General features: G+C 55.0%; 1 protein-coding gene and 2 long non-coding RNA genes across 7 annotated transcripts in view; 1 reads left to right on the top strand and 2 right to left on the bottom strand.

Annotated features, from left to right (window-relative positions):
• The window catches only part of DAP3 (death associated protein 3), a 31,555-nt gene extending 5,691 nt beyond the window's left edge, over nucleotides 1–25,864 (top strand). The window contains exons 2-14 of one of the 4 annotated variants that reach the window (XM_059413751.1): nucleotides 11,367–11,475; nucleotides 11,579–11,710; nucleotides 14,944–15,066; nucleotides 16,331–16,432; nucleotides 18,639–18,747; nucleotides 18,867–18,959; nucleotides 19,765–19,895; nucleotides 20,568–20,648; nucleotides 20,733–20,891; nucleotides 21,393–21,452; nucleotides 21,968–22,057; nucleotides 24,735–24,852; nucleotides 25,581–25,864. In XM_059413751.1, the coding sequence (XP_059269734.1) occupies nucleotides 11,669–11,710; nucleotides 14,944–15,066; nucleotides 16,331–16,432; nucleotides 18,639–18,747; nucleotides 18,867–18,959; nucleotides 19,765–19,895; nucleotides 20,568–20,648; nucleotides 20,733–20,891; nucleotides 21,393–21,452; nucleotides 21,968–22,057; nucleotides 24,735–24,852; nucleotides 25,581–25,666 (1,194 nt within the window). In that variant the 5' untranslated portion in view covers nucleotides 11,367–11,475; nucleotides 11,579–11,668 and the 3' untranslated portion in view covers nucleotides 25,667–25,864. Of the gene's footprint in view, nucleotides 1–11,339; nucleotides 11,476–11,578; nucleotides 11,711–14,943; nucleotides 15,067–16,330; nucleotides 16,433–18,638; nucleotides 18,748–18,866; nucleotides 18,960–19,764; nucleotides 19,896–20,567; nucleotides 20,649–20,732; nucleotides 20,892–21,392; nucleotides 21,453–21,967; nucleotides 22,096–22,194; nucleotides 22,226–24,734; nucleotides 24,853–25,580 lie in introns of those variants that run through there. The other 3 variants (XM_059413750.1, XM_059413749.1, XM_059413752.1) reach the window with 3 other exon arrangements.
• Nucleotides 18,006–18,462, bottom strand: LOC132025892 (uncharacterized). The gene is made up of 2 exons (XR_009406734.1): nucleotides 18,376–18,462; nucleotides 18,006–18,268 (listed from the first exon to the last, which is right to left on the bottom strand). It is a non-coding gene; the product is annotated as an uncharacterized LOC132025892 (long non-coding RNA).
• The window catches only part of LOC132025891 (uncharacterized), a 9,841-nt gene continuing 1,481 nt past the window's right edge, over nucleotides 18,756–27,115 (bottom strand). Inside the window, exons 2-3 of one of the 2 annotated variants that reach the window (XR_009406732.1) lie at nucleotides 26,748–26,898; nucleotides 18,756–18,860 (exon numbers count right to left, since the gene is read on the bottom strand). This is a non-coding gene — a long non-coding RNA (uncharacterized LOC132025891). Of the gene's footprint in view, nucleotides 18,861–24,858; nucleotides 24,961–26,747; nucleotides 26,899–27,115 lie in introns of those variants that run through there. The other variant, XR_009406733.1, reaches the window with a different exon arrangement.

Below are 27,115 nucleotides of genomic sequence, written 5' to 3'. Positions count from 1 at the left end.
CGGCCCATCGCACTGGCACTCACTCCCTTGCCCTGGGACAGTGAGTGCAGGTGGTTTGCAGCAGAGACACCTAGTTTGTGCTCGCTCCAAGGTGTCGTCATCAGTGTGTTTCAAGGAGACGCCTTTACTTCGAGAGCCCAGACGTGGGGAAGTAGATATAATGAGGATTACAGAAAGCAGCATAACAAATTCTGGTTTTTTGAACCAAGATTATGAAAGCAAGGAGAGTAGTTTCCATGAATCAAATTTTTCCTAGAACAATCTCTTTCTCAGCCTCAGTACTCACTGTTGACGTTGGAGGCTGGGCGACTTGTTGTGGGAGACTCTTGTGTGCATGACGGGACGGTCAGCACAGTCTCTGGCCTCCACTCACTGGACGCCACCACCACTCCCCCAAGTCTGACAACTAAAACCATGTCCAGAAATTTCTAAATGTCCTCCAAGGGGGCAAAATTGCCCCAGTTGAGAATGACTGCTGTGGAAAAAGAATTGCTGGGGCGCCTGGGGGGTTCAGTCAGTCCGCGTCTGCCCCCCGCTCAGGTCATGATCCAGGGGCCTGGGCTCAAGTCCTGCTTCTGCCTCTCCTCCCCACTTGTGTTCTCCCGCTGTCTCTGTTGCTCTGGCTCTCACTCTCAAGTAAGTAAATAAAATCTTAAAAGGAAAAGAATTGCTGATCACCAGGACATCAGCCTTGCTTCAGTAGAGAGTAAGTCATGGCAGACTGATACATCCTTTTTGTCTGAATTCCTTGAATGGTAAATCAAAATAACAACATGACATTCATCGCGCCTTCAGGAAAGTAAAGCATTTGATAGTCTCCTTATGGCCTTTTGGGGAAGTAGGTCCTGAACGTTTAATTGTTTGAATAACCATACCAAAGACTCCATGTTAATTCAGTTGAAATTCCCTTTACCGTCAACATCGCGCACAAGTTCTCATTCTTAGCTGCACATGGGAATCAGCTGGAGGACTTTGAAAACTGCCAGTGTCTTAAGTCTCCCTGCAAGAGACTGTGATTTAATCAGTCTGAGAAATAGTCTGGGCATCAAACGTTTTAATTATGGGCGGACCTCGCCTCGCGGTGCTGGCCGCGGGGCGCGCGGCCGCTGTTGGGTTTTCACAAATGGAAGGTTCTGGGCCCCCGTGTGTCGGCGCCCGTGTTCCGACAGCAGCTGCTCTTCCTGTCTCTGTCACGCTCCGGTGACTCTCACAGGATCTAAAATCGTTCATTGTCTGATTTTCGTGGGGATCTGTGCCGAGCGGTCGTGGATGGCACCGGCGTCCCTGGGCCCCCGCAGGCTGCCCCCACGCGCCGGCAGACCTACGGCCGCGCGTGGGACGGCTCCGCCCACGGCCGTTCCTCCATCTCCCTCCCCGCGGGCCTCCCTCGTCCCAGAGACGCCGCGGTGTGGACACGAGGCCAGTTCATAACCTGACGACGGCCTCGACGTGCTCGGACGAAAGGAAGAGTCGCGCGTCCGACGCTGGAAGTCAGAAGCGAGCAGGGGTGAAGCTCGGCGAGGCAGGCGTGTCCGGACCCGACACCCCGAGAGCCTGGGCCTCGGGCGCCAGGGGTCAGCTGAGCTGTGAACGCGAAGGAGAAGCCGTTGGAGGGAACGGCGCGTGCGGTTCCAGTGAGCGCCCGGGGCGAGGAGAAAGCTGGCTGGACGTCGCTGGTGCGGGGAACGTCGGAGCGGTCCGGGCTGAGTGTCCCCGAGGCCACCGTGTCCCCTTCGGCCAAAGTCCAGTCCAGGGTCCAAGCAGTCCAGGCCGAACGTCCCAATGGTCACCACGTCCCCTTTGGTCGAAGTCCAGTCCTGAGTCGGAGGGGTCTGGGCCGAGTGTCCTGGTGGCCACCATGTCCCTTTCAGACAAAGTCTGGTCTGGAGCAGGCAGGGGTGGGTTCAGCACGGTGTCGGGAAAGAAGCCGTGTCCCTGACCCAGAAGTGGCCGGTGAAGCAGCAGGTGCTCCGGAAGGCGGAGCTCAGAGAGTTCCTGAAGGTGCCACACTGTCCAACAGATTTTCCGTGGGGACGAAGCAGCCTTCCCCGGAAAGGGGGCGCAGCCAGGACTCCCGCAGTTGGAGAGGAGAGGGCAGGGCCTGGCTGCGGGCTCCCGAGGACAGGGTGCCTGTGTCGTTAGGGGCGGTGAGCGGAAGCTGACGCTCGGGGGCCGCTCCCGGAATCCCAGGGCCCTGCGGGAGGACGCGGACTCCACGCCGCCGGGGCTCGAGAAACGGCCCCGCAGAGCCCGGAGGGCCACACACCTGTCCCCGGCAGGGTGGACAGAATGTCTGAGCTCCACTGCCGAGACCTGCCCGGAACAAAGACCCCGGTCCACACACGGTTGCTCACAGCCGGGGCACCTTTGCAGTCCTCCTGCTGGTCTACTGAAGTCTTTTTAAGATAGAAATTAAAAGTGCTACAGAAGGTTACCACTTGCAACTATTTGTGTGGCTCAAGATTTGTAATATTGTGTGCACAAAGTAAAAGCTAAATTTCATTCGATGCTGAAACTGTTAAGAAACTGCAACTAGGTGTCATAGTTGTTTTCGGACTCTAGCAGAGTTAACTTCCGTAAGGTCGTCAGTGCTCGTCACGTGAGCGGACTCTCCGTCCCCTCCGCGTGTGTCCCCGCATCCCCTCGTGACCCGCAGTGTGTTCCCTGGAGTGAAGAGTCTGTTTTTTTTCATTTGTCTCTTCCTTTTCTTTGTTCGTTTGTTTGTTTCTTAAATTCCACATACGAATGAGATCATGTGGTCTTTGTCTTTCTCTGATTTATTTCCCTTAGCATCATACTTTCTAGATCCATCCAAGTCATTGCAAATGGCAAGCTTTGGTCGTTCTGAGGGCTGAGTTCCCTTCCCGCGCTCCGCATTTTTATTCGTGTAGCTGCGCTCGCCGGCCTTCCCAGCGGCAGTGCACGGGGCTCCCTCTGCCCGCGGCCTCGCCAGCGCTTGCTGGTCGCTGGTCCGTGCGGTTTTGGTTTTGGTTTTGGCCATGCCGGCAGGTGTGAGGTGGCCGGTCCTTGTGGTTCTGATTTGCGTTTCCCGGATGCGGAGCGATGCGGAGCGTGTTTTCATGTGTCTGTTGGCCACCTGGAGGTCTTCTCTAGAGAAATGTCTGTTCGTGTCTTCTGCCTATTTTTGATAGATTGGGTTTTTTGTTTGTGTTCAGCTATAGAACTTTATATATTTCAGATCCCGAAATCTGAATCTTTCCAATCTTTTATTGGATATGTTATTTGCAAATATCTTCAATTTAGTAGGTTGTCTTTTAGTTTTGTTGATTGTTTCCTCTGCTGGGCAGAAGCTGTTTATTTGGGTATCGTCCCAACAGTTTATTTTTGCTTTTGTTTTTCTTGCCTTAGGAGACAAATCTAGAAATATGTTGCTATGGCCCAAGTCAGAGACCTTACCGCCTGTGCTTCCTTCTAGAATTTCTAGGTTTCAGGTGTCACATTTAGGTCTTTAATCCATTTTGAGTTTATTTTTTGTGTATGATGTGAGAAAATGTTCCATAATTCTTTTTTTTTAAGATTTTATTTATTTATTTGACAGAGATCACCAGTAGGCAGAGAGGCAGGCAGAGAGAGGGGGGGGAAGCAGGCTTTCCCACTGAGCAGAGAGCCCGATGCGGGACTCGATCCCAGGACCCTGAGATCATGACCTGAGCCGAAGGCAGAGGCTTAACCCACTGAGCCACCCAGGCGCCCCGAATGTTCCGTAATTTCTGATTTAGAATTTTATCAAAACAACTTCTAGTTCTCACTGGTTAACTGTATAACTAAATGTTAAAAACTGTGTACTTACAAACACTTTCATTACGTGAAAGAAGACACCTACAAACTGAAGTAAGGTTCAACATTAATAAAATGGATTTTAACACTTTGTTACGGTCAGCATCACAAATAGTCGCACAGATCAGTGACGAAGGACAGAGTATCATAAGGCTGTAGGCTCTCGAGTTCAACGACCATGTTTATGCACAGCAGTCACAGTGGTTTCCATGGGTCAGAAAATTTTTTATTTTCTAGCTCCTTCCATAGAGAGGTCAAGTCGGCTTCTTCCCCACCCCTGACACTATGATGGGCTAATGGGCTGCAGTGGGACGTAACCCCTGCTGGATCTTAGCCAGGTTTGACGAGGTCTTCAGTGCTTTAGCTCTCCAGGACCTTTGCCTCCGCTGTGACATGTCAGGCCAGGCTGCCACGGGATGAGAGACCGTGTGGAGTCGAGTCTGTCCTACCGGCTAAGGCTGACCTTGCCAACATGAGACAGCCCGACCTGATCCAGAACAGAACTAACCAGCCCGGAGCTGCAGACTCGTGAGCACTAACAACAAGATATTGTTTGAAGCTGCTGAGTTTTGGGGTGGCCTGTTTCACAGCGACAGCTGGCACAGTGCTTCCAGACAACGCTGTGATGAGAAGATGACCCAAAGCATGTGATGTCTACAGCTCGTATAGTAATCAGGACCAAACTCATCATGGCAGTCTCTGCTGTCACTGTTGTTTTAATATGGCTACATGGCACATTTTTTACTAATGGCTTTATTAAGATTCACAAACCATAAAATTCAGTATTTTTGAAGTATACAATTCAGTGGGTTTTTAGTACATTCACAGAACTGCATAATCACTATCGCTACCTAATGTTAGAACATTCTAGTGACCCCAAAGAGAAATCCATTCTCCCCTCTCCCAACCACTAATCTAATTTATTGTCTTGACAGATTTACCTATGGTGCACATTTCGGATCATTAGAATTCTCCTATAGGTGGTCTTTTCTGACAGCCTTTTTCTTCATGTGAAGATTCACCCATGTTGCAGCATGTATCAGAGCTTCGCCTGGCGTTAGGACTAGATAATGCCCCGTGGTACGGCTGCACCGACCTGCTCTGTCCATTCATCGGCGATGGACGTTAGCGTTCTTTCCACATTGTGGCTCTTGGGAATATTGCTGCTGTGAGCATCTGTGAACAAGTTTTTGTGGGCACACAGTTTTTCATTTCTTTGGGTATATGAACGGATCTATAGTAGAATTGCTGGGTCACTTGGAAACTATGTGTTTAATCTTTTGAGGAACTGCGAACCTGTTTTCCAAAGTAGCTGCACATTTTACGGCCCCAGCAGCAATGTATGAAGATTCCAGTTTTTCCTCATTCTCCCCAGCACTTGTTACTGTCAGTTCTTTTGGTTTTAGCTATCCTTGTGAGCATAAGGATATAATGTTAGTTTTTATTTCTTTTTTTTTTTTTTTAAGATTTTATTTATTTATTTATTTGACAGAGATCACAAGAAGGCAGAGTGAGAGGGGGGGAAGCGGGGCTCGATCCCAGGACCCTGGGACCATGACCCAAGCCGAAGGCAGAGGCTTTAATCCACTGAGCCACCCAGGCACCCTTCATGTTATGTTTTTGATTTGCATTTTCCTAATGACTTATGGCACTGAACATCTTTTCTTGTGCTTATTGGCCATTATGTATCTTTTTTTTTTTTTTTTTTAAGATTTTATTTATTTGAGAGAGAGGCAGTGAGAGAGAGCATGAGCGAGAAGATCAGAGGGAGAAGCAGACTCCCCGCGGAGCTGGGAGCCCGATGCAGGACTCCATCCCGGGACTCTGGGATCATGACCCGAGCCGAAAGCAGTTGTCCAACCAACTGAGCCACCCACACATCCCTGGCCTTTATATGTCCTATTTGGAGAAATGTCTTTTTTAAATTCTAGGCCCATTTTTGAGTTGGTTGCCTTTTTATTGTTGAGCTGTAAAGAGTTCTTTATGTATTATGAGTACAAGTCCTTTATCAGATATGATTTGTGCGTATTTTCTCCCATTCTAGTCTTTCACTTTCTTCATGGTATCCTTTGAAACAGAAATTCTTAATTTTGATAAAGTCCCAAGTATCTGTTCTTCTCACTTGAGTTTTGGTATCACTACAAAACCCTTGTCTGATACAAGGTCACTTGTATTTAATACGTAAGATTTACTCTTATGTATTCTTTTAAAGAGTTTTATTATTTTGGCACTTCCATTCAGGTCTGTATTCTGTTTGCATTACTTTTTGTGTATGATGTGAGGTAGGGGTCCAGTTTAATTTGTTTTTAAGTCAAAGGAAAAGGAGGGTTTCAAAAGTGACTGTTTGATTCCTGGCTCATTCAGGAAACGAATAATACTGATTCTCTGAAAGATAAAATCCTTAGAGAGAATCAGGCTTTGGTTTTTAGTTTTGTCCTTAACTGATTTTTCTTTCTTTCTTTCTTTTAAGTTGAAATATAGTTGACACAGTTGCTTTAGTTTCGGGTGTACAACATAATGTACAACATAATATTTCAACAAGGGGGTTTTTTGTTTGTTTTTGAGATTTAATTCATTTTAGAGAGAGAGGGCGAGTGAGCACAAGCGGGTGGAGAGAGAGACTCTCCAGCAGACTCCACGCTGAGTGCGGAGCCCGGGCCAGGCTCCGTCCCACCACCCTGAGGTCATGACCTGAGCTGAAATCACGAGTCGGATACTTGACTGACTGAGCCGATCCCAACAAGTTTATACATTGCTCTGGGCTCACCACAGTGTAGTTACCATCTGTTACCACACAACGCTATTACTGTCACTGACTATATCTCTCCGCGCTGTACGTTTTAGTCCTGTGACTGACTTATCCCATAACCGGAAGCCTGCTTCTCTCCCTCCCCTTTACCTGTTTTGCTCATCCCTTGACCCCTCTCCAGCAATCATCAGTTTGTTCTCCATCGGTTCATTTCTGCTTGTTTGTTCATTCGTTTATTTTGTTTTTAAGATTCCACATATAAGTAAATCATATGATATTTGTTCTTCTCTGACATACTCAGTTAGTGTAATACACTCTAGGTCCGTCCATATGGTTGCAGATGACCCGCCCTCATCCTTTTTTATGAATGAGTAATAGCCCATCTCTCGCACGCACACACACACACACGTGCGTGCACACGCGCACACACACACACCCCCTCCATCACTGGGCATGTGGGCTGCTTCCTTAACTTGGCCACTGTAAGTAATACAGCAGGAAACATAAGGAAGCATGTATCTTTTTGAAGTAGTGTTTTTATATTCTTTGGGTAAATACCCACTTCAGTATAATTATTTTGCCTCTGGATGTCTGGCCGTCTTAGCACCGTTTGTTGAAAACATTTTTCTTTCCCCCATTGAGTCGTCTTGGCGTATGTGTTGAGAATCAGCTGATTGTGATGTAAGACTCTTCCTGAGCTCACAGCTACACCCCACTAACTCATGGATGTGGTGGGTCAGACACATGTCATCTGTCGACATAAGCTGATAGCACACTGTCTTCGTTACTGTGGCTTTGTAGTAAGTTTTGAAATCAGGAAACGGGAGCCCTCCAACTTTGTTCCCTTTTTTTTCAAGGTTATTTATGCTTTTATGGGTCCATTGCATTTCCATGTGAATTTTGAGATCAGCTTGACAATTGCCATAAAAAATGTTGCTGGGATTTTGATAAGTAATGGTATTTTTTATAAAAAAGAGAACTGAGGGGCACCTCGGTGGCTCAATGGGTTAAAGCCTCTGCCATCAGCTCAGGTCATGATCTCAGGGTCCTGGGATCGGGCCCCGCGTCGGGCTCTCTGCTCAGCGGGGAACCTGCCTTCCCCCTCTCTCTCTGCCTGCTTGTGATCTCTGTCTGTCAAATAAATTAAAAAAAAAAAATAGTCACTCTTGGGGTGCCTGGGTGGCTTAGTCCATGAAACATGTGCCTTTGGCTCAGGTCATGATCTCAGTGTCCTGGGATTGAGCCCCTCATCGGGCTCCCTGCTCTGCTGGGGAGTCTGTTTCTCCTGCTGTCTCTGCTCCTCCCCTACTGTGCTCTGTCTCGCTCTCTGTGTCTCTGTCAAGTAAATAAAATTTTAACAAAAAAGTCACTCTTAAAATATAAAATCTAAAAATAATAGGTCAGGGGCGCCTGGGTGGCTCAGTCGGTTAAAGCCTCTGCTTTCGGCTCAGGACATGGTCCCAGGGTCCTGGGATTGAGTCCCGCATCGGGCTCTCTGCTCGGCGGGGAGCCTGCTTCCTCCTCTCTCTCTGCTTGTCTCTCTGCTTACTTGTGATCTCTGACTGTCAAATAAATAAATAAAATCTTTTTTAATAAATAATAAATAAATAAATAAAACGATAGGTCATACCAAAAGAGCATTGATAAGTGGGGAAGGAACTTGTACTGGGTAATAATTGCTTTAAAAAACTAAAAACTTTTCTTTAGCCAAGAAAAGAAAAAACAGCACAGAACTACACTCAGTTCATCATGTGGGAAATGGCTTGTAAAACCTAAGAGAAGGACTGGGACAGTGAATGGAAGCTGCTGAGACATTTCAGCTCAGATTGTGAAAGAATTTTCCAGAAAAGCTGTCTGAAAACTCTGTAGCCTGCCTTCGAGTTCCCCGGACGTGTTCAGGTGCTCAATGACGGACACGGCAGGACACACAGTAACTGACGGGACAAGCTGCCGCTCTTAGCAGGTGACCAGGGCGCTCCATCCCCCTTCTCGCCTGGGTATAATAATGTCTCCCTGATAGTTGTTGGGACATAATGCCTGTACATGGCTCAGTATAGAACTTACTTCTAGAAAATAGTGATTAGGGGTGCCTGGGAGGCTCAGTCGTTACGCATCCGCCTTCGGCTCAGGTCATGATCCCAGGGTCCTGGGATCGAGCCCCACATCGGGCTCCCTGCTCCACGAGTAGCCTGCTTCTCTCTCTCCGGCTCCCCCTGCTTGTGTTCCCTCTCTCGCTGTCTCTCTGTCAAATAAATAAATCTTTAAAAAAAAATAGTGATTATTGTTAAAATCAAGGTAGCACTAATTCAGTTCTGCACTAGTTCTGAAGAGTCCAGTTCCTGAGCTAAATCGTCGTAACCTGTAGACTCTCGGCTTCTCTCTCCACGAAGGCCGCTCCACAGGAGTTTTGCCCTCACGGCAGAGGCGAGTGACAGCCCCCAGGTCTTCACTGGATGACTGGTTAGACGCCTCCTTACCATGGCACAGGGTCGAAGGAACAACTCTTAGTGCCTACGACACACAGCCTGGGGGTGCCTGGGAAGTCAGGATGAGTGAAAAAAGCCGGTATCAAAGGCAGCGTCCCGTACGTGTCCTTCATAGGATGTCTCCGAAGTGACGCGGTCCCAGGAGTGGAGAGCAGGGGACTGACTAGTGGTCAGGGGTCCGGTGGGGGGGGACTCAGAGGCGATAATGGGAGGAAACATCCCGCACACGAGCTCTTCGGGCGACCTTCAGCTGCAGGCGGCTCTACAGTGACCTCAACAGAACAAGTTCAGTTTGCAAAACAGACTGATTTCTGCGACCGCTGACGTCCGAGTCAGCAGAGGGCTCCGGGTTCGGGCCCTTCCCGAGTCCCAGTCCGCGTGCATCGGAGCTTCCTGTGAGGGGACTTGCACCCGAGAGAGAGGGGGCATCAGCGCGTCTTTCATCAGGGCAGCAGCAAAACCTGACATACGGTGGGGAGCGGGGACCCCTGCCCGGCACCCTGGGAAAGGCTTCGGACTCAGAAAGTGACTCGTCTCCGGGGTCTCTGTGTCCCGCATTTAAAGCAACGCCTGGGGTCAGACAGAGGACTCTTCTGTCTTGGAAGAGAACTGGGCAATTTAGCTTGGATTTTTCCATCACTCCTTTGTGGTGTTTGTGGTGCAATATGCAGAACGTCAGATTTACCGTCATTTCCAGCGTGCGGGTCCACGAGGTCACACCCGCCTTCCCGTGCGACCGGCACCACCATCCGTCCCCAGAATTGTCTCGCACACCGGTCTGTTCCCCTCGGGGCCCGGGCTCGGGCCCAGCCCCAGCGGCCAGTGGTGAGCCGCGCGCCTGCCCTGCGCACCTGCGAGCGACCCTGGAGACCTGAAAGGACACTCAGTCCCCGGAGTGTTCGAGCAGTGGCGCCGGGAGCCTCTGCCCCGCGCTGCCCTGACCTGGACGTGCCCGAAAGCGGGCCCGGCCAGGCCGCCTCTGCTTCCCCGCGGCTGTAGGAGCCGCTCTGCGAACGCGTCTTCTGAAAGACAAGGAAAACGTGGTTTCGCGCAGGTTGTTTGCTGGGAGATCAGCCTCTGAAAACTCTCCACCTTCCCCCCTTGCTTTTAGAGAAACTTCCATTCATTCTTTCCGTATTTTTGTATCTGAGAGACAGAGGGCACGAACATGTGCGCACGCAGGCGGGGCAGAGGGACAGGACGAGAGACCCCTCCGCAGACACGGGGTCGGCGTCCTGAGCCAAAACCGAGTCAGGTGCTCGGCCGCGGAGCCACCAGGCGCCCCTGAAGTGACTTCTGTTACCTGTGTGCGCGCGCGCGTGTCCTTTCCCTTTAGAAAGCAGTGGGAGCTACTGAAGGATCCGAAGCAAGACTTCGGTGGAAAGAATGGATCGGAGAAGCTCATGGCTGGGCGCCCGCAGACCAACTCCGCCGTGTGGGCACAGGGGCTAGTGTCCAGGGGTGGAGCTGATGCCATTTTCCTGACCAGCATTTCTCATACTGTCTAAAAGCCGGCCAGGGTCATGACCCTAGCGGCCACAGGGGCACCTGTGGGAAGAGTGGACCTTAGGACCATGTCATCTGCTCTTTTCTCTCCGGGACCCATGCCCCCGTCAAAGCTACTGCCCACAGCTGTCTGTACTGGGGTGCACTGGGGCAGCAGGGTTGGGCGGGCCAGACGTTGCTGGAGTCACACTGGGGTCCTAAGTTTGGAGTCGAGAAAGTGGAGGCTGAGTGCAGGGCTCGGGGCTAGCGAGGAGCCGATGTGGAGGGTTAGGATGGGCGTGGCAGGTAGCGGTTGTGGATGGGGAAATAAATAAATAAATGAATAATAAAATAAAGTTAGTACGATAAGCTCCCGTACCCGGAACCCAGCGCTGGAACTGCGCGCCCAGCCTCGCCCCCGCCGCCTCTGCTCTGCCCGGGCTGTCCTTCACCTCTGTCCTTGGGTCTCGCTCAGTCGCGCATGTGCCCGGGCGATGAATGAGGGCGTGCGGTTCCCAACGGTACGCCGTGATAGGACGTGTAGACGCGTGCGCTCACACAGCCGGTTTTCCGAGATGCCTCAGTGTGCCGCGTGTAACCGCGGTCGCGACTCTCACTGCCGTGTGGGGTCTCACCGTGGCCGCTTCTGTTAATCCGCTCCTGTCCGCGGGTGCTTGGGCTCTGTACGGTGACCAGCGTTACACGTAGTTCCCAGTGCACGCGTACGTGTTCTTCTGGAGTCAGTACCCAGGAGAAGAACACATGGGTCATAGACCTGTACATTTTCAACTTTATAAGGTAACACCAGATGTGTTTTCTAGGATGATTGTGCCCCCACCCCCCAACAGTGTCCCATCGGTGCCCCCGCCGTGCTGCACAGCTTCTGGCACGGTTCCTGTTGTCTTGGCCGCTTTCCCCAGCACCGTGTCTGAGTGGTGTCTCATCATTCCCTGACTGGTAATGAGAATGAAAATCTTTTCATGGGTTTACTAGCCATTTGTTTCAGGTTCTGTGAAATGTCTCACTTGTGTTTTCTGCTCCTTTCTTGGTCCGTCTTCAGGCGCTCCGTGTGTGCTCTGGACGACATCCGTGCGCCGTCTGCTGCCCAGGTGCGGCCCACCACTTCAGTTTGCCTGAGCTCGCAGCCACGATGCTGAACAGGGTGACAAGGCTTGTCCCCAGGGCCCGGCAGGTGAGTCCCGGCTGACCTCGCTGCTCCGTGCACATTGTCTCTAGGTGGAACTGTAGATTCTAGATGGATTCTCCCAGTCCAGAGTGACGCGCTCTGGAGGGTGGCTGCTGCCTAGGCCTTCCGTTGACTTGTGCTCTCGAGGGGCCACTCCGAGCCTCTGCTCCCGGAGTCTGGCCTTGTAAATAGCCTCGTTGGAGAATTGACACTTAAAAAAGAAACAGCTGAGGGGCGCCTGGGTAGCTCAGTGGGTTAATAAAGCCTCTGCCTTCGGTTCAGGTCATGATCCCAGGCTCCTGGGATCAAGCCCTCCATCAGGCTCTCCACTCAGTGGGAGGCCTACTTCTCTTCCTCTCTCTCTGCCTGCCTCTCCGCCTACTTGTGATCTCTGTCTGTCAAATAAGTAAATAAAATCTTAAAAAAAAAAAAGGAATAGCTGAATAAGCTCGACTGCAGTTACCTTTATTAACTGTTGTTAACATCTCATTGGATTGATGATTATCCCCCTTAATGAAGTATTTGAAAGAAAACTAAGTTGCTTCCTTAGACTTTTGGCATCTGACAGCTGAATAAAATAGTAAAATCCCATATAAAAACTGCCCTTGCATTGCTCTGCTTCGTTCACTGAGCAGCTGTTTCCTCAGTACCTTCGGGACTCAGACAGCTCATTGCGCATCCGCGGGTGCGATTCGCTGGGCCGTGGTACGTGCCCGGCACAGTGCTAAGTGCTTCGTCTCGTTGCGTCTCCGTGACGGGGCAGGGGCTGGCAGGAAACATCTTCGTTACACAGAGACAGAAAGTGAGCAGTAGCCAGGCTGGGCCAACCGCCCGCAGCGACATCCCGGGAGCGCTGTGGAGCCCAGGCTTTCATCACAAGGCCTGTGGCCTCAAGCGCTGTCCTTCTGGCCCTTTTATGGTCACGGTTCTCCTGGATATCAGAAGCCAGAGACAGAGTCAGGGTGCCCCGAGTTTTTGGGGCCTGCAGAGAGCACCCCAAGACTCGCGTCCCAAAGGGTGAGAGCCCCAGGAGGGCTCCATCCCTTCTGTCTCGGCCTTTGCCACCCGTGAGACCGTCTAGAGGATGGGCCCTTCCCTCCATAGAACTCTTTTTCCCAGGGGTTCGTGATAAAGCTTGTAGATGTGAAATAACCCATTATTAGGAAATAGAAAAACAAACAAGGATCAGCGATAAATTTGGGCCTCCGACTATTGGCACTGAAAGGCTAAAATCTGTTCCTGATGGCAGACGAGAACAACCTGAGCCCGCGGCAGCCGGCAGGCTGAGAATTTTGTGCTTTTCGTAGATTGATTTAAAGTCACCTTGCCGCGGTCGCGGGTGCCGCTCTTTCGGGAACTGTCTGGTTTTCGTTCCGGAGCTGTGCGGAGGCAATGGCACGCGGGCGGTCTCCCCGGAGACGCAAGACTGTCTGGGCGAGGCCATATGTAACATTGTAAGGAGTAAGGTATCCATTTTGCTAGGGTGTAATTTGCTGCAAAAAGCATTTAACTAAAAGAAAAATCAGAGGATTTGTGTAGAAATACCACCACCTTGTGGCCCTTGAATATCTGTAATTTTCTGTTACTTTTATTTTTTTTTACAAAGCCCTGGGGCTTTGTCTCCTGTAGCAGGGAGCCCACCGGGGTGCAGCCGCTCGGGGCGTGGCGGTCAGACCCCCGTTCCCATGCCCCGGGCACTCATCAGCTCTGCACAGCCAGGGTGGCCGCAGGTGCTGCGGCTGCTGCGGCTGTTCTGGCTTGGGTTTTTTTTGTCTGTTTTCTTTTTTTAAGATTTTTATTTATTCATCAGAGAGAGAACAGCAGGCAGAGGGGGCCGCAGACTCCTCACCGAGCAGGGAGCCTGATGCGGGCTCGATTCCAGGGCCCTGGGACCATGACCTGAGCCGAAGGCAGACGCTTCGCCCAGCGAGCGCCCCGGCGGCCCGGATGTCGCAGACACTCAGTGTCGCTCTTGCTCTTGCCGCGTTTCCGAGATGGTTTGGGATGCAGGTGGGGTGCCGAGTCAGCACATTGATGCTAAGGTTTAAACGATTCTTTTGCTCAGAAAAATTACACTCATTTAAGTTCTTTAACAACTTTCTAACCGGTATTTTCTCCTCTAAATCTTGACTCTTCGTCTTTCCTAGTCCCAAAGATTTATCCTCCCTAATAACATGTTTACCCGCCAGCTAATCAGACAGCACGGCCAAGGGGCGCCTGGCCAGTCGGTTGGAAGAGTATGTGACTCTTGATCTCAGGGTCGGGGGTTCGAGCCCCACGTTTGGGCTGTAGAGATGACCTAAAATAAAGGAACATAAAAAGAAAAAGAAAGCATGGCTCATCCCTGCCGCTGTCAGGTCTCAGACTCGGCATGAGAACCAAGGCCACGGTGCCGACCTCACCTGCCTTTCGGGTTGTGTGTAAACTCGGGTTCCCAGCCATACAGACCTGGCGTCTCCTTCTGCCTGAGGCCCGTTATCCTTCAGCTCAGTTTGGGGGTTCTCCGGGCAGTGGTTTCTCAGCCCGAAATCCATAGCCCAACCAGTGGTTCAGGGGCGCTTCCTCCCACTTAGCCGGAGGCGTCCTCAGTCAGAGTCTTTATTCCAGGCCTTGCCAGCAGGACAAGGACCGCGAGCGCGTCCTGATAGCTGTTTCGTGGGAGCCCCGCATGGGCCCCGTGAGAACAGAGGTGGCCGCGATCACTGCCCGGCCGCCGGGCGCCGTGAGCCAGAGTGCAGGAGCGTGCCACCTGTTCCAGGCTGCCAGCAGCCGTGCCTGGCTCCGGAGCCTTCTCTAGCAGATGGCTTTGCGTCCGTGGGGGACGGAGCCCAGCCCCAGCAACACAGCAGATTCAGAGGGTGGACCACGTGATTGTATGTAGAGAATTGGACGAATAAAGGTTCCTTGCACGTAACGCTAAACTGTGCATTAGTGGATTTCCCTGTCGCAGATGGGGCTCGAAACCTCCCTTTGGTAGCTTTTATAAAAAGCCTGCAAATCCCAGGGCACCTGGGTGGCTCAGTGCGTTAAGCCTCTACCTTTGGATCAGGTCATGATCTCGGGGTCCTGGGATCGAGCCCCGCGCCGGCCGCCCTGCTTGGCGGGAGCCTGCGTCCGCCTCTGCCTCCGCATCTTCCCTACACTCGTCATGCTCATCTCAAATAAGTAAATGCGTCTTTACAAAAAGAAGAAGAAGAAAGCCTGCTAATTCCGAAACATTACCATGGTTTCTTTTATAGTTGGACCCTGGACGTTTTTTGCACGGGGGGCCCCAGGGCCCCCAAGGCCTTGCGGTTCACCTGGATGACCGGGTTCCGGATGAGACCCCCAGAGCCGGTTCCCGCCCCAGCGAGGACAACCCGGTGAGTCGCTCGTGAGCGTGCGGATTTATTTCCGGTCTTGCAGGTCGCGTTGCCGTCGTTTTATGTATCAGGAGACCCAGCAGCCAGGTCTGCCTGCGGTCTGCGCCCCCAGGACAGATGGGGAGTCCGGATGGGCCCCTCGGGCAGGCCAGTCCACACGGGATTGACCCCCTGCCGCTGCGGGCCCCCGTGTTGCTGGGTTCTGTCGGGCAGGGGGCGCGCCCAGCCCTTCGGAGCTCCGCGGGGGAGTTTCTGGTCTCCCAGTGCGGTGTGGCCGGACGTGGCCCCTGAGTGACCCGACAGGAGCAAAGCTGCTTTACTGCCACAAGCAGGCGGCGGGGGCTTTACAGAATAAGAATCTGTAAGTGAGTATAAGTGGAACAGTAAGTAGAATCTGTACTAAGTGTAAGCGGAACAGTAAGTAGAATCTGTACTAAGTGTAAGCGGAACAGTAAGTGAAGACGCAAGACAGAGGGAAGCCACAGAAACGGGGCCACCGGCGTCGATCGCGGGGAGTCCGCGCGCCCGGGTCGCAGGGCTGGCGCCAGAGGGCCCGGTCCTGCCGCTGGCCTGTCCGCCCGCTGCCCGCTGCCCTGGCAGCGCCTCCCGCTGTGCGGAGGGGCCGTGTCGGGGGTCTGTCCGCAGCCAGGCTCTGCGGGGCCCGGGGTCGCGGTTTCGCCTTCCCGGGCTCCACGAAGGCCGCCCTGACGGGGCCGTGGGTCGGGGTGAACGTGTGAAGGGGCGGGGGACGCGGGGCCCCGGCCCCCTCATCCCGCACAGGGCCACGGGAGGGGAGCGGGCCTCTGGAGCCAGGATGGCGGCACGGCACCCCCTGCTTCCAGAAGCTTCTCTGAGTTGAACAGGGAAGTCACTGAGGCGCCGCTCAGCTTCCCGTGGCAGGGGAGCCCCCCTGTGGCGGGTTCCTCAGGTGTCCATGGACACAGCGGCCTGCAGATCTGTCGACTGCGGATCTGTCGTGTGCCCGGAGCCTCTCCACGCCCCGCACAGAAGATCCCAGATGGCGGGAGTCGTGTCCCTGCCGCGTGCCACCATGCCCACTCCCGCACGCGGGGCTCACGCTGCCGAGCAGCCGGTGTCTCAGGGCGGCCGACCGCCAGCTCCTCCGGGCCCGGCCTGACGAGCAGACGACCTCTTTTCCCGCCCTGAGGTGTGAAGTGTCCTCGATGCGGTCGTGGGCCCTTCCCACCGCTGTGACGTGTCGCAGGCGCGGCCCGTAGCAGCTGTGGCGTCTCTTGTTTCCCAGGCTGGGGCCGGCGAGCAGCGCGAGGGCCGCCACTACCGCATCCCCCTGCAGGACCTGCCGACCGTCTTCCCCCACGGCCTGCCCCGTCGCTTCGGCCTGCAGGTGCTCGCCGGTGGGGGGCGCGGGGGGGAGGCGAGGGCCGGGGCCGTGCCGACTGGAGGAGCCGGAGTCTGCGCGTGGGGCGATCCCTGGCGGGCCAGAACCCTGCTCGGTCCCCGTGTTACCCACCTGCAGCTTTCCAGGACGTTTGTTGCGCAAATAATCGTTCACAGGTGGGTCTCAGGCTGGCCTTAGCAAAACGTCATGAGAAAGTGAGCTGTGGGGCACGAAATCATCATCTCTCCTGAGCCAGACAGAAGTGGGATCTGGATTAGAGGCTTTAATGTCCTTTATTGTCCTGGATTTTCAGGAAACTTCCATCCAAACACGTACTCTTGGGTTGCTTTGTAGCCGCTGGAAATGCCTGATGAACTGCAGGCCTGGGGCTGTTTTGCTGTCGTTTTCTTGGGTGTTTTTTTTAAGATTTTTCTTTCACTCATTTGACAGTCAGGGAGAGAGGGAAGACCAGCAGGGGGAGTGGGAGACGGAGAAGGCAGAACAGGGAGTCCGATGCGGGGCTCAACCCCAGGACCCCGGGATCGTGACCTGAGCCGAAGGCAGGTTAAGGCCTTAACCCCCCAGGTGCCCTGCCAGCCTGGTTTGTTGGCCCAGTTGGCTTCTGACCCCTCCTGCTGCTCTGCTCTCAGCCTCGGAGACCCCCTTCTCAGCGAAAGGGCAGACTGGATCGCGCGTGTGACTTCGGCTTCAGAGGCAGAGGGCGCCATCCCGTCCGCGTCCTTTAGTTCAAAAATTCGGCGAGACACCAGCAAGGGGGCGCAGACCACGAGGAGCCTTGTCAGCACCGCAGAACTGGGGCGGAGGGAATTTGGAAACGGGATGCAGCCGGGAGAATCCGGTGTCGGGGCACTTCGGCCGTGGATGCTGGCGGCCCCCGTCCTGCTCCGGCCCCGTGACCGTCTCCAGTCGCTTCCCGGCTGGCCTGACCACCAGGGCTGTGGAGGGAATTACTCATACATTCCTTCCATAATTTCCTTTTACATGAAGGCCAGCTCCCTCCCCACTGTTTGTGTATTTTAGCGCTGTCATGTTGCCTAATATGGCATTTCTGTTTTAATATCTCTGTCACATTTACGGAGGATTCATTTTCAATTAAGTTTGAATCTGCCTGTCAAGTCCTTCAATTCAGCTGTACGGTTAGGATTTCTTTAAAAATATCAACACTATTGGGGCGCCTGGTGGCTTCGACTCTTGGTTTTGGCTCAGGTCATGATCTCAGGGTCGTGGGATCGAGCCCCCATGCTGGGCTCAGCGCTCAGCGGAGAGTCTGCTTCTCCCTCTGCCCGTCCCCAACTTGCGCCTGCTCGCTCTGTCAAGCAAATCGTTAAAAAAAGAAGATCGCAACACAAGCTTAATCCTTATTCACTTGTAGATAGTGCTTGTTAGGTATTTGATCTTACTAAGAAACATCATGAAGGGGCGCCTTCATCATGAACGTGGCTCAGTGGGTTAAGCCTCTGCCTTCGGCTCAGGTCATGCTCTCCGGGTCTTCGGATCAAGCCCCGCATCGGGCTCTCTGCTCAGCGGGAACCTGCTTCCCCCTCTCTCTCTGCCTGCCTCTCTGCCTACTTGTGATCTCTCTCTGTCAAATAAATAAATAAAATCTTTTAAAAAAAAAAAAAAAGAGAAAGAAAAAAAGAAACATCATGAAATCCTTTATCTGCCAGTTACCGTCACATGCATCAGCACGTCCCAGATTTTTCCACCAGAGTATTCCTGGTGACAAAAAGGGACTGAAACTTTTGTGTCCGTTCTCTGGCATCCAGGGTGGCTTGTGGGGTCCCTGGTCACACCTGCTCCTGAGCTGTCACATATGTGTTTCTAGAGAAAAGTCCAAATACTCCTAAGAATTAGCTAAAAATAGATTTAAATGAATTAACATTCATTCAGCACTTAGCATGTGTCAGATACCTCGTGAAGCGTTTTACCTTCTTTCAGTGAGTTAGTCCTGGGTGGTTTGCGGAGCGTGTGACAAGGTGCCCGCGGTCGCCTGTAGATTTCCATGTCGTTAACAAATCTGCAGACGGGGACTGCTGTGTTAGCAGGAGTCAGCTGGAGCCTGGGGTGCACCTTGGACCCAGTGGCCCAGCCTCGCCGAAGGACAGGGGCTGGGCGTGCAGCAGCGCCCTCTGGCCGCCGGGTCTGCTCCGCGCCCCTCGCCCCAGCCCGCCCTGCTTCCCGGGTCTGCCAGGTGAAGACCTTCCACGAAGCCTGCCTGATGGTGAGGAGGCCGGCCCTGGAGCTCCTGCGGTACCTGGACGGCACCAATTTCGCTCACCCGGCCGTGCGGTACGTGCTCTGTATCCTTTGCCGCCTGCCGGAGTGTCCTCACTGATGACGGGAGAGGGGCGGGCAGCGGCCCTCTGCTGACAGGCCGGAGCCCTTGTGGTGAGGTTTTCCTTGACCGCAGGTGCTTTAGATGGGGAGAAGGGGACAGGAAAAACCCTCAGTCTCTGCCATGTGATTCATTTCTGTGCAAAACGGGACTGGCTGGTTGTGCACGTTCCCGACGGTAAGGGGGCCCTCTCCTCCCTGCTGGGGGGCGGGCGCTGGGCTGCGGCTCGGGGAGCGGCCGGTGGAGCTCGCCCGGCCTGACGTCGCGGTCACCCCAGGCCGGTTGCATGTGGCAAGAGAAGTGTGGCGAACACCTCCCGAGAGCCGCTTGACAGTAAGAATGGAGTGTTTGGGGGCCACCTGGGTGGCTCCGTCGGCTGAGTGTCCCGGTCTTGGTTATGGCCCCAGTCGTGGTCTCAGGGCCCTGGGATCGAGCCCCGCATCGGGCTCCCTGCTCAGCAGGAAGTTTGCTTTTTCCCTCTCCCGCTCCCCCTGGCCGTGCTCGCTCGCTCTCTCTCTCTGTTAAAGTAAAAATAAAAACTGCTGGGAATCTGGTGATCTGTCACCCTGTGGCGTGCCTCAGGCACAGACTGCAGTGCTGGTGACCTCAGCGGGACCAGCATGGCCTCTGAGGCCAGAGGGCGTTAAGGAACACACGGCTGACGCCCGGACGCACGATGTACACTTGCCCGTCCCCCTGCACAGCGTCGCACAGTGACGCCGCGAGTGGGTCTTCCCTTCCCTCTCGTCCTCCGGTCCTAGCGCTTCCCCTCGCCCGCCGGCCCGGCTCGCAGGAAGGCCCCAGCCCGCGGGAGGTTGTCGTAGTCCGTGCCAGGGTACGAGGTCCCCGGCGGCCTCTCTAGCGCGGGGGTGGGGGCGGCCGCGCGAGGGGACCCGGCGTCTCCAGGACGCGAGGCGGGGGCGTCCAGAGCGGATCGGTCACTGCCTGGCTTCCTCCCGCGTCTGTGCGTCTGTCTCCGCAGCTCACCTGTGGGTGAAGAGCTGCCGGGGCCTCCTGCGGTCGGCCTACAACAGGCAGCGCTTCGACCAGCCCGTGGAGGCGTCCAGCTGGCTGAAGAGCTTCAAAACGGCCAACGAGCGTTTCCTGAGTCAGGTGAGGAGCCTCCAGAAGCCCGGCGTGGCCGCTGCGCACATAGACGTGATCCTGGTGCCTTGAGCTCGGGTGGCCCTGGAGAGCGGGTGCTGTGGTGGGACCGCCAGGCCCGCCTGTCCCCGCCGCGTTCGGCGTGGAGGCACAAGCTGGCGTCGCGTCCGTGGGACCGGACACGCCATCCCCGAGAAAGTGAGAGCTTTTCCCCCCAGGCAAAGTCAAGGCCACACAGATTCCCCGACTTGTCCCAGGCTACCGCCGCAGACCCTCTAAAGCCCATTTCCAGCCACAGCGTTTTCTCCTGATCAAGGTCTTCTTTGGAACCAGAAATGTACTGGTGGCATCATTCTCTGCTCTGGTGATTCTTCGATACAGTCTCTAGGCTGCGAGTTTCGACTCTGGACACAAGTCAGGGTCACCTGGGAGCTTGTGCCGGTGTCAGGCTGCCAAGGCCTCGTCCCGGCGTCTGTAGTCAGGAGCCCAGCGACTTCCGTTCTTAACGCTCTAGGTAGAAAAGGTCACCTAGAAAGCGGTCACCTCTCTCCCGGAGTTGCTCACGGGGCTTGAAAAACAGATTAAAACTCACTCCTTACAGCCTGACCCTCCTACCTACGCGCTACGGATGGGCTTATCTTCGGCTAAATAGCCTTTCTCTGGTTTTCATGTTGTTTTTAGATAAAAATTCAGGAGACATACATGTGGAATAAGCGAGAAAGCACCGAGAAAGGCCGGCCTCTGGGAGAAGTGGTTGAGCAGGTACAGAGTAGACAGGGGTGGGTCCCGTGTCGTCCTGGCGGAGGCCTCTCCTGGGCCCCAAGCCCCCGCCTCTCTCCCCTGTAGGGCCTGACGCGGGTGAAGAATGCCACGGATGCCGTTGGCATCGTTCTCAAAGAACTCAAGAGTCAGAGCTGCTCGGGTGCTTTCCGTCTCCTGGTGGCGGTGGATGGAGTCAATGCTCTCTGGGGAAAGACCACGCTGAAGAGAGAAGATAAGAGCCTGGTAGGACACCAGCATTTCTCTGTCACTGACCGCGGGTGCCGCCGTGCGTGCGCCGGGGCGAGGCCTTGTAGCCCGTGCACGTTTGCTCGCCTTGGGAGCATGTGAATTAAAACACGGCATAAAAATGGCACCGGGGGGCGGGGGGCGTGCAAACTCAGGGACGGGGGTTGGTTGCAAATGAACCCCCGCCCCGGGAGCTGGGTTTTGGCCATTGCTCTTGGCGCTGTGCTTTCAGAACGAGGCTAAGTGACTCGGTTTCCATAGCGTGGCGGCCGGAGCACCTAGCCTCGGAGTACGCGACAGCAGCGGCGTGGGGAAGGGGCGGTGCTCTCCCCCCGTGGCTGGATTTCATCAGAAACCGGGCAGGGGGTGCGGGGGGCCGAGGCTGGCAGCCACCAGCCACTGAGCTTATGTAGCTGTGCGGGAAGCTCTAGTTGTGGCCAGTCGTTTGCAAAGCTTGGCCTGACCTCTGTCCCCTCCCCGCCTGCTGGCGGCATGCAGATGGCCCCCGAGGAGCTGGCGCTTGTGCACAGCCTGAGGAAGATGGTGCGAAACGACTGGGTGAGTGTCCAGGCCACCTGCTGCTTGTCAGTCTCTGAGTTCGGGGACATTAATTTCCTCATTTAAAGTCTCTGTGTTTAGGGGCGCCTGGGGGGGCTCAGTCCTTAAGGATCTGCCTTTGGGTCAGGTCATGATCTCAGGGTCCTGGGATCGAGCCCTGCATTGGGCTCCCTGCTCGGCGGGGAGTCTGCTTCCCCCTCTCGTGGTACCTCTTTTTCTCAAATAAGTAAATAAAATCTTTAAAAATAAATTAACTCTGTGTATTTGGTTGGCAATCTCCCCACTGGCTTGGGAACGGGCCTTGTTTGTGTGTATCGGAGAGCACCTCCGCACCTGCCCGGCCCTGGGAAGCTCGCCGCTCCCCGGGAGCTCGCACGGCCGCACGTGCTCAGAGCCGGGCCCAGAACCAGGGACCTGTTCAGTTGCCATTTGCCTGTCCTAAAAATCCAGATGACGACAACGCATTTTCCTGTTCGCCCCCTTCTTCTCCCCCGGCCTCTCGGCCTCTCTTGCAGCACGGAGGCGCCGTGGTGTTGGCGCTGAGCCAGACCGGGTCCCTCTTCACGCCGCGGATGGCCTATCTGCCACAGGAGCTGCTGGGCAAGGTCCGGTCACCAGAACATCAGGTTCCCCTAGATAGTCGGTCTGTCTGATGAGCCTTTTGTTTTGGGGGGTTGGTTTTTTTTTTTAAACATAATTATAGATTTGGAGAAAAACCGTATTCGTTTCTGACTTCGCCCAGATTCCTGAAGTGGTAACGCTTTTCCATGTTGGCTTTATTCTCCTCCATCTGCTTTTCTCCCCGAGTTCTGTGACACTGACCTGAGACATGCTGCAAGCTTCTAATGATTGCCTGAAATCAGACATTCCAGATCTAGAATCTACGGCACAATGATTAAAATCACGGATCTGGCACCGATAAGTTCCGGCACCTGGTCTTTAGGACGTCCTGTGGTCTTGCCCGTTCCCCCAGTGTCACACACAGAAACAGTCGTGGTCCATGCGTCCCCTCGACTGTCCTGGTCTGTTGGTCTCTCTCAATCTGGGACAGCACCTGCCAGTCCCAGGGGATTCTGTGGCTCGTCCGCCGCTGACCCCGGATGGCGTCTCTCAGCAGCCGCCACAGTGAACCCTGAACACTTGGTTCGGGGCCGCGCATCTGCTTTGTCCTGCTTTGTCCTCGGTGAAGACGCTGTGGTGGCCATCTTGCTCCCTGGCTACCCCTTGCACTCCTGACAGCTTGGACGTCCATCCGTCCGAAACCCAGCGGTGGTGCTGGCAGATAGTTCCCAGCTCCCACGTTTCTCCCACACGTGGGTTGGCTTTCCATTACGTGTAAGAACTTTCCTGACCTTCCCACGCTTACTTGTCTCAGCGTGGCCACGCAGACGCCTCTTCCACTGTTGTTCTCGTTCTGGCGCTTAAGCGACGGCAGATTTGGCCAGCAGACACCCCTTCGGACTGGCTTCAGTGTGCTTTTCCCACACCCCCATCCTTCTCGACCCCTGGCTTTACTTGTGGGCGAGGAGCGTGGGCGTTCCACACTCACCCGGTACTTTCCACACCCAGGCCCAGAACCAGCCACTGCTCAGGCAGCCCTGGTTCGTTGTAGAGGACAGCGGTATGTGGACACCAGGTCCCGGGGCCGGGGGTGCTGGGGGGCAGAACAGGCGACTCTTGATCTCAGGGTCATGAGGTCAAACTCCTAGAACACCTTGGGTATTGAACCTTTATTCATTTATTTAATTTATTTAAAGATTTTATGTATTTAATTGACAGAGCACGCACAGACTAGGAGGGCGGGGCCCATCAGGCCGACTGTGGCCAGCAGGGACCCCGGGATCATGACTTGAGCCAAAGGTAGACGCTTCACCGACTGAACCACCCAGGCACCCCTGGAGGCTACTTTTATTTTTTATATTTTTGAAAAGATTTTATTTATTTGACAGAGAGATACAGAGCAAAAGTAGGCAGAGCAGCAGGGAGAGGGGGAAGCGGGCTCTCTGCTGAGCAGGGAGCCCGATATCATACTTTAAAACAAAATGTTTAAAATAGGGCCCCTTTAGGGCACCTGGGTTGCTTAGTGGGTTAAGGTCTTCGGCTCAGGTCATGATTTCGGGGTCCTGGGATCGAGCCCCACATCGGCAGGGAGCCTGCTTCCCCCCCCCCCTCTACCTGCCTGCTTGTGATCTCTTTCTCTATCAAATAAGTTAAGTCTTAGAAAAAATAAAATAGGGTGCCTGGGTGGCTCAGTGGGTTAAGCCGCTGCCTTCGGCTCAGGTCATGATCTCGGGGTCCTGGGATCGAGTCCCGCATCGGGCTCTCTGCTCGGAGCCTGCTTCCTCCTCTCTCTCTCTCTGCCTGCCTCTCTGCCTACTTGTGATCTCTCTCTGTCAAATAAATAAATAAAATCTTTAAAAAAAAAAAAAAAAAGAAAAAGAAAAAAAGAAAAAATAAAATAGGCTGCCTTCTTCAGGAGGTAGAACTGAATTCCCCCCACTGTCTTGAGCATGGGCTGGATTTAGACTCCAAGACCCGAGTGCTGTGTGCTTCCTACGTCTGGGCTGTCCCCTCCTCGAGGCCCCCAGGGCAGTGTGAGAACCCAGGACACAGGATTCCCGCCTTCACACATGCACGCGCATGCTCTAGGCACGCGTCCTCACATGCACACCCACACACGTCTCTACGTTCCCTGATTCCTGTGAAACACCCTTGAGTTCGGGTGATACCACCCACAGCGCAGCCTCCCCTCTGCCCCATTCTGCATGCGTGAGCCGCGTCCCGGCTCGGCCATCACCTCTCTGGTTTCGGCCTGGCCGTGGGGCGCAGCCCGAGCTCCGGGCTTTTGTCGTCCTGGGGGGGGGTCGTTGGTCCAGGTGCTCTGCTCAGGAGTGAGCTCGGTCCCTGGTCCCTTCGTTGTTGTGTTTGCAAGCTGCACTGCGGTTTGGTGACGGACTGGTTTCAGTGGGGGCCGTTTAGTGGCTTATCACTGCCCTTGTTTTGTTTGTGAACTAAGTGGCTTGACTACTGAAGGCAGAACTGTAAACAAAGGAGTTATCACTATGTCTGCACAGCAGGTGGCAGCTCCCCCGTGGGCATCATCACCCTGGCACAAGGACCATGCAGGAGGCCACGGGCGACAGCGGCCAGCTGCCGTGCGTGGCGCCTGTGTGCGAAGGGGTGGCCCGAGAGCAAGGAGCAGAGAAGGAAAGCGGGCACCTTGGTCGCGCTAAGGTCAGGTCACTCTGATGACTCGTCACTGAACGGTTCTTCCTTCTCCAGGAAGGATTTGATGCCTTGGACCCCTTTGTTCCCGTCCTGGTCTCCAACTACAGCCCAGAGGAGTTTGAGCGCTGCATTCAGTACTACCTGGAGAACAGCTGGCTGCAGCATGAGAAAGGTTGGTTCTCGAGTTTCTGCTCACGGAGCCCTCAAGTCAGAGCCTTGATGTCTTCCCACGGCAGCGGCCTGCGTGGTCTTTCTCCCTTTTTCTCGACTTCTCTCTGGCCTATCAGACGGCAAGAAAGGTGGCGGTGGGGGGGGGGGGGGCAGTTACTAGACGGTGCATTTCTTCCCACCACCTCACATCAGTCTAGAATAAGAGGCTCGGGCTCGAAGCCCAGCCCTGGATGTGAGCGAGGCCCGCCGGCGCCAGGCCAGACCCACGCTCCGCCCATCCCGCTCTGTGGACACGGCGCCTTCGGCCGCACACCGCAGCCTTGACCCCGGCCCAGGCACAGGCGAGCGGAGCAGAGGCCGTGGTGGTCCTGTCCCTGGGCGAGAGCGAGCCAGCGGCCGTGGAGGACATCACCAGGGACTGGAGGGAAGGGCAGCTGCAGCATCAGTGGGCCGGGGGCCGCGGCGCAGAGATTTCTGAGGGGGTCGGTGTGCGACAAAGTCTGAAAGGCCGGGTGAGGTTCTTGGAGCAGAGGGAGACGTGCTGGAGTGCAGAGGAACAGAGACGGACAGAATAGTCACTTGCTGAGAGAAAGGATCTAGAAGCGGGGTCTCCGGGAGCGGTCGTCACATACCAGCACCGTCTGGAGCACGTAGCCTCTGCGCACAGAATCTTCTAGGGCGCACGGCGCTGCCGACAGCACTGCCAGCTGTGTGTCTCCCCCGCTCTAGCTCATACAGAAGAAGGGAAAAAGGAGCTGCTGTTCCTGAGTGACGCCAACCCCGGGCAGCTGGAGCGGCTCTGCGCCTACCTTTAAGCCGCGTCCCAGCCCGCACGGAGGACGGGGGATGCTGCCCGTCCCCGACGCTGCTGGGACGAGTCCGCTCCGGCCTCCAGTGAAGCCAGACATTAGTGCCCTGCAGTGTCCTCTTGTTCCTGAAACCAGTTTATTAGGTGGGGTTCTCAGATTGTAAGTAATTACGGTCTTTCCGTTCAATAAAGTATCTTTCTTAAAGTGTTGTGTGAGATTTGTAAGACGGAAAGAGCCTTCAGTCGGCCAAATCGAGTCTCTCCAGTGTTCTGCTTGGAGGGGTCCGCAGCGGCCGGACTGCAGAAACGTCCACTAGTTCTACCTTCCAGACCGACAGGTCAGGAGACTGAGATCCGCCCTGACATTCTCCCTCCAAGGACCTGGCGCCGCGCGGACGGAGGGCAGGAGGGATGCCGTCCTGCCCACGCTCGTGTGCGCCGGCCGGCGGGGATTTGAGGTGACTCCGGTCAGCTGTGGCCCTGCGTTCATGGACCCAGCCCCGTGGGAGGACTCGCGTCCGCGCCCCTACGTCCGCTCACCGGCCGCCTCCAGGCCCCGCAGCCCCCAGCCCGCTGGTGTCCTCTGCCCTGGAAGGTCCGGGGCTTGGTGAGCACTGACCCCCACGGTGGGTGTAAAGCGCCTCACGCGTGGGCGGCCGCTACCCCGCAGGACCTGATGCTGTAGCGCTTTAGCTGGGGAGCGGCCACGACGGGGATGGTCCGTGGACGTGCACCAGCACGTTCCCCGCACAGTGCGCTTCCCCCACGCGAGGCCGCCCGCACGGCTCCCTCAGAACCCGACCCTTGCCCTGACCCAGTCCTCCGTGAGGTCGGCTGGTCACCCTCGGCCCCGGAAGGCGGGAGGCTCATTCCGAACCACGACACGCCGCCCCCCCCCAACCTCGCCAACCGTGACCGGTCGGGTCTTCAGCTTCATGGTCCCAAGGTCAAATCCCTTCATTCTCTCCGTCCTCACAGGCTGCCGTCACACCCACCACCTCGTGTTCGAGCTCCTCCCTGCATTTGCCCGTCTCCTGCCTACCCACACCCCTGCCTCCCCCCTCGACCCCCTGCACAGGGCCACTGACCCGAGCTGCCCTGCAGCGGCTCGCTGGGCGGCTTCCCTGCGCCTTCATTCCTGCCGCTCAGCCACGTTCAGACCAAAGAGAAGCGCGTGTCATGGGCATCGCCTCCTTTCCTTCCTCCTGCTCTTCTAGAAGCAACTTCCGTTACCAAAATCTAGAGAGGAAAGTCCACACATAAATAAGATTTCACCTATTCATTGGACAGAGAGAGATCACAAGCAGGCAGAGAGGCAGGCAGAGAGGGGGGGACGCAGGCTCCCCGCTGAGCAGAGAGCCCGACGCGGGACTCGATCCCAGGACCCTGAGATCCTGACCTGAGCCGAAGGCAGCGGCTTAACCCACTGAGCCACCCAGGCGCCCCAAAATCTTTT

The sequence above is a fragment of the Mustela nigripes genome, chromosome 10 (assembly GCF_022355385.1).
Source record: "Mustela nigripes isolate SB6536 chromosome 10, MUSNIG.SB6536, whole genome shotgun sequence".
In the NCBI taxonomy this organism is placed as follows: Eukaryota; Metazoa; Chordata; class Mammalia; order Carnivora; family Mustelidae; genus Mustela; species Mustela nigripes.
The sequence above is the reverse complement of the archived record's forward strand: the minus strand, read 5'-3'. Positions and strand labels throughout refer to the sequence as shown.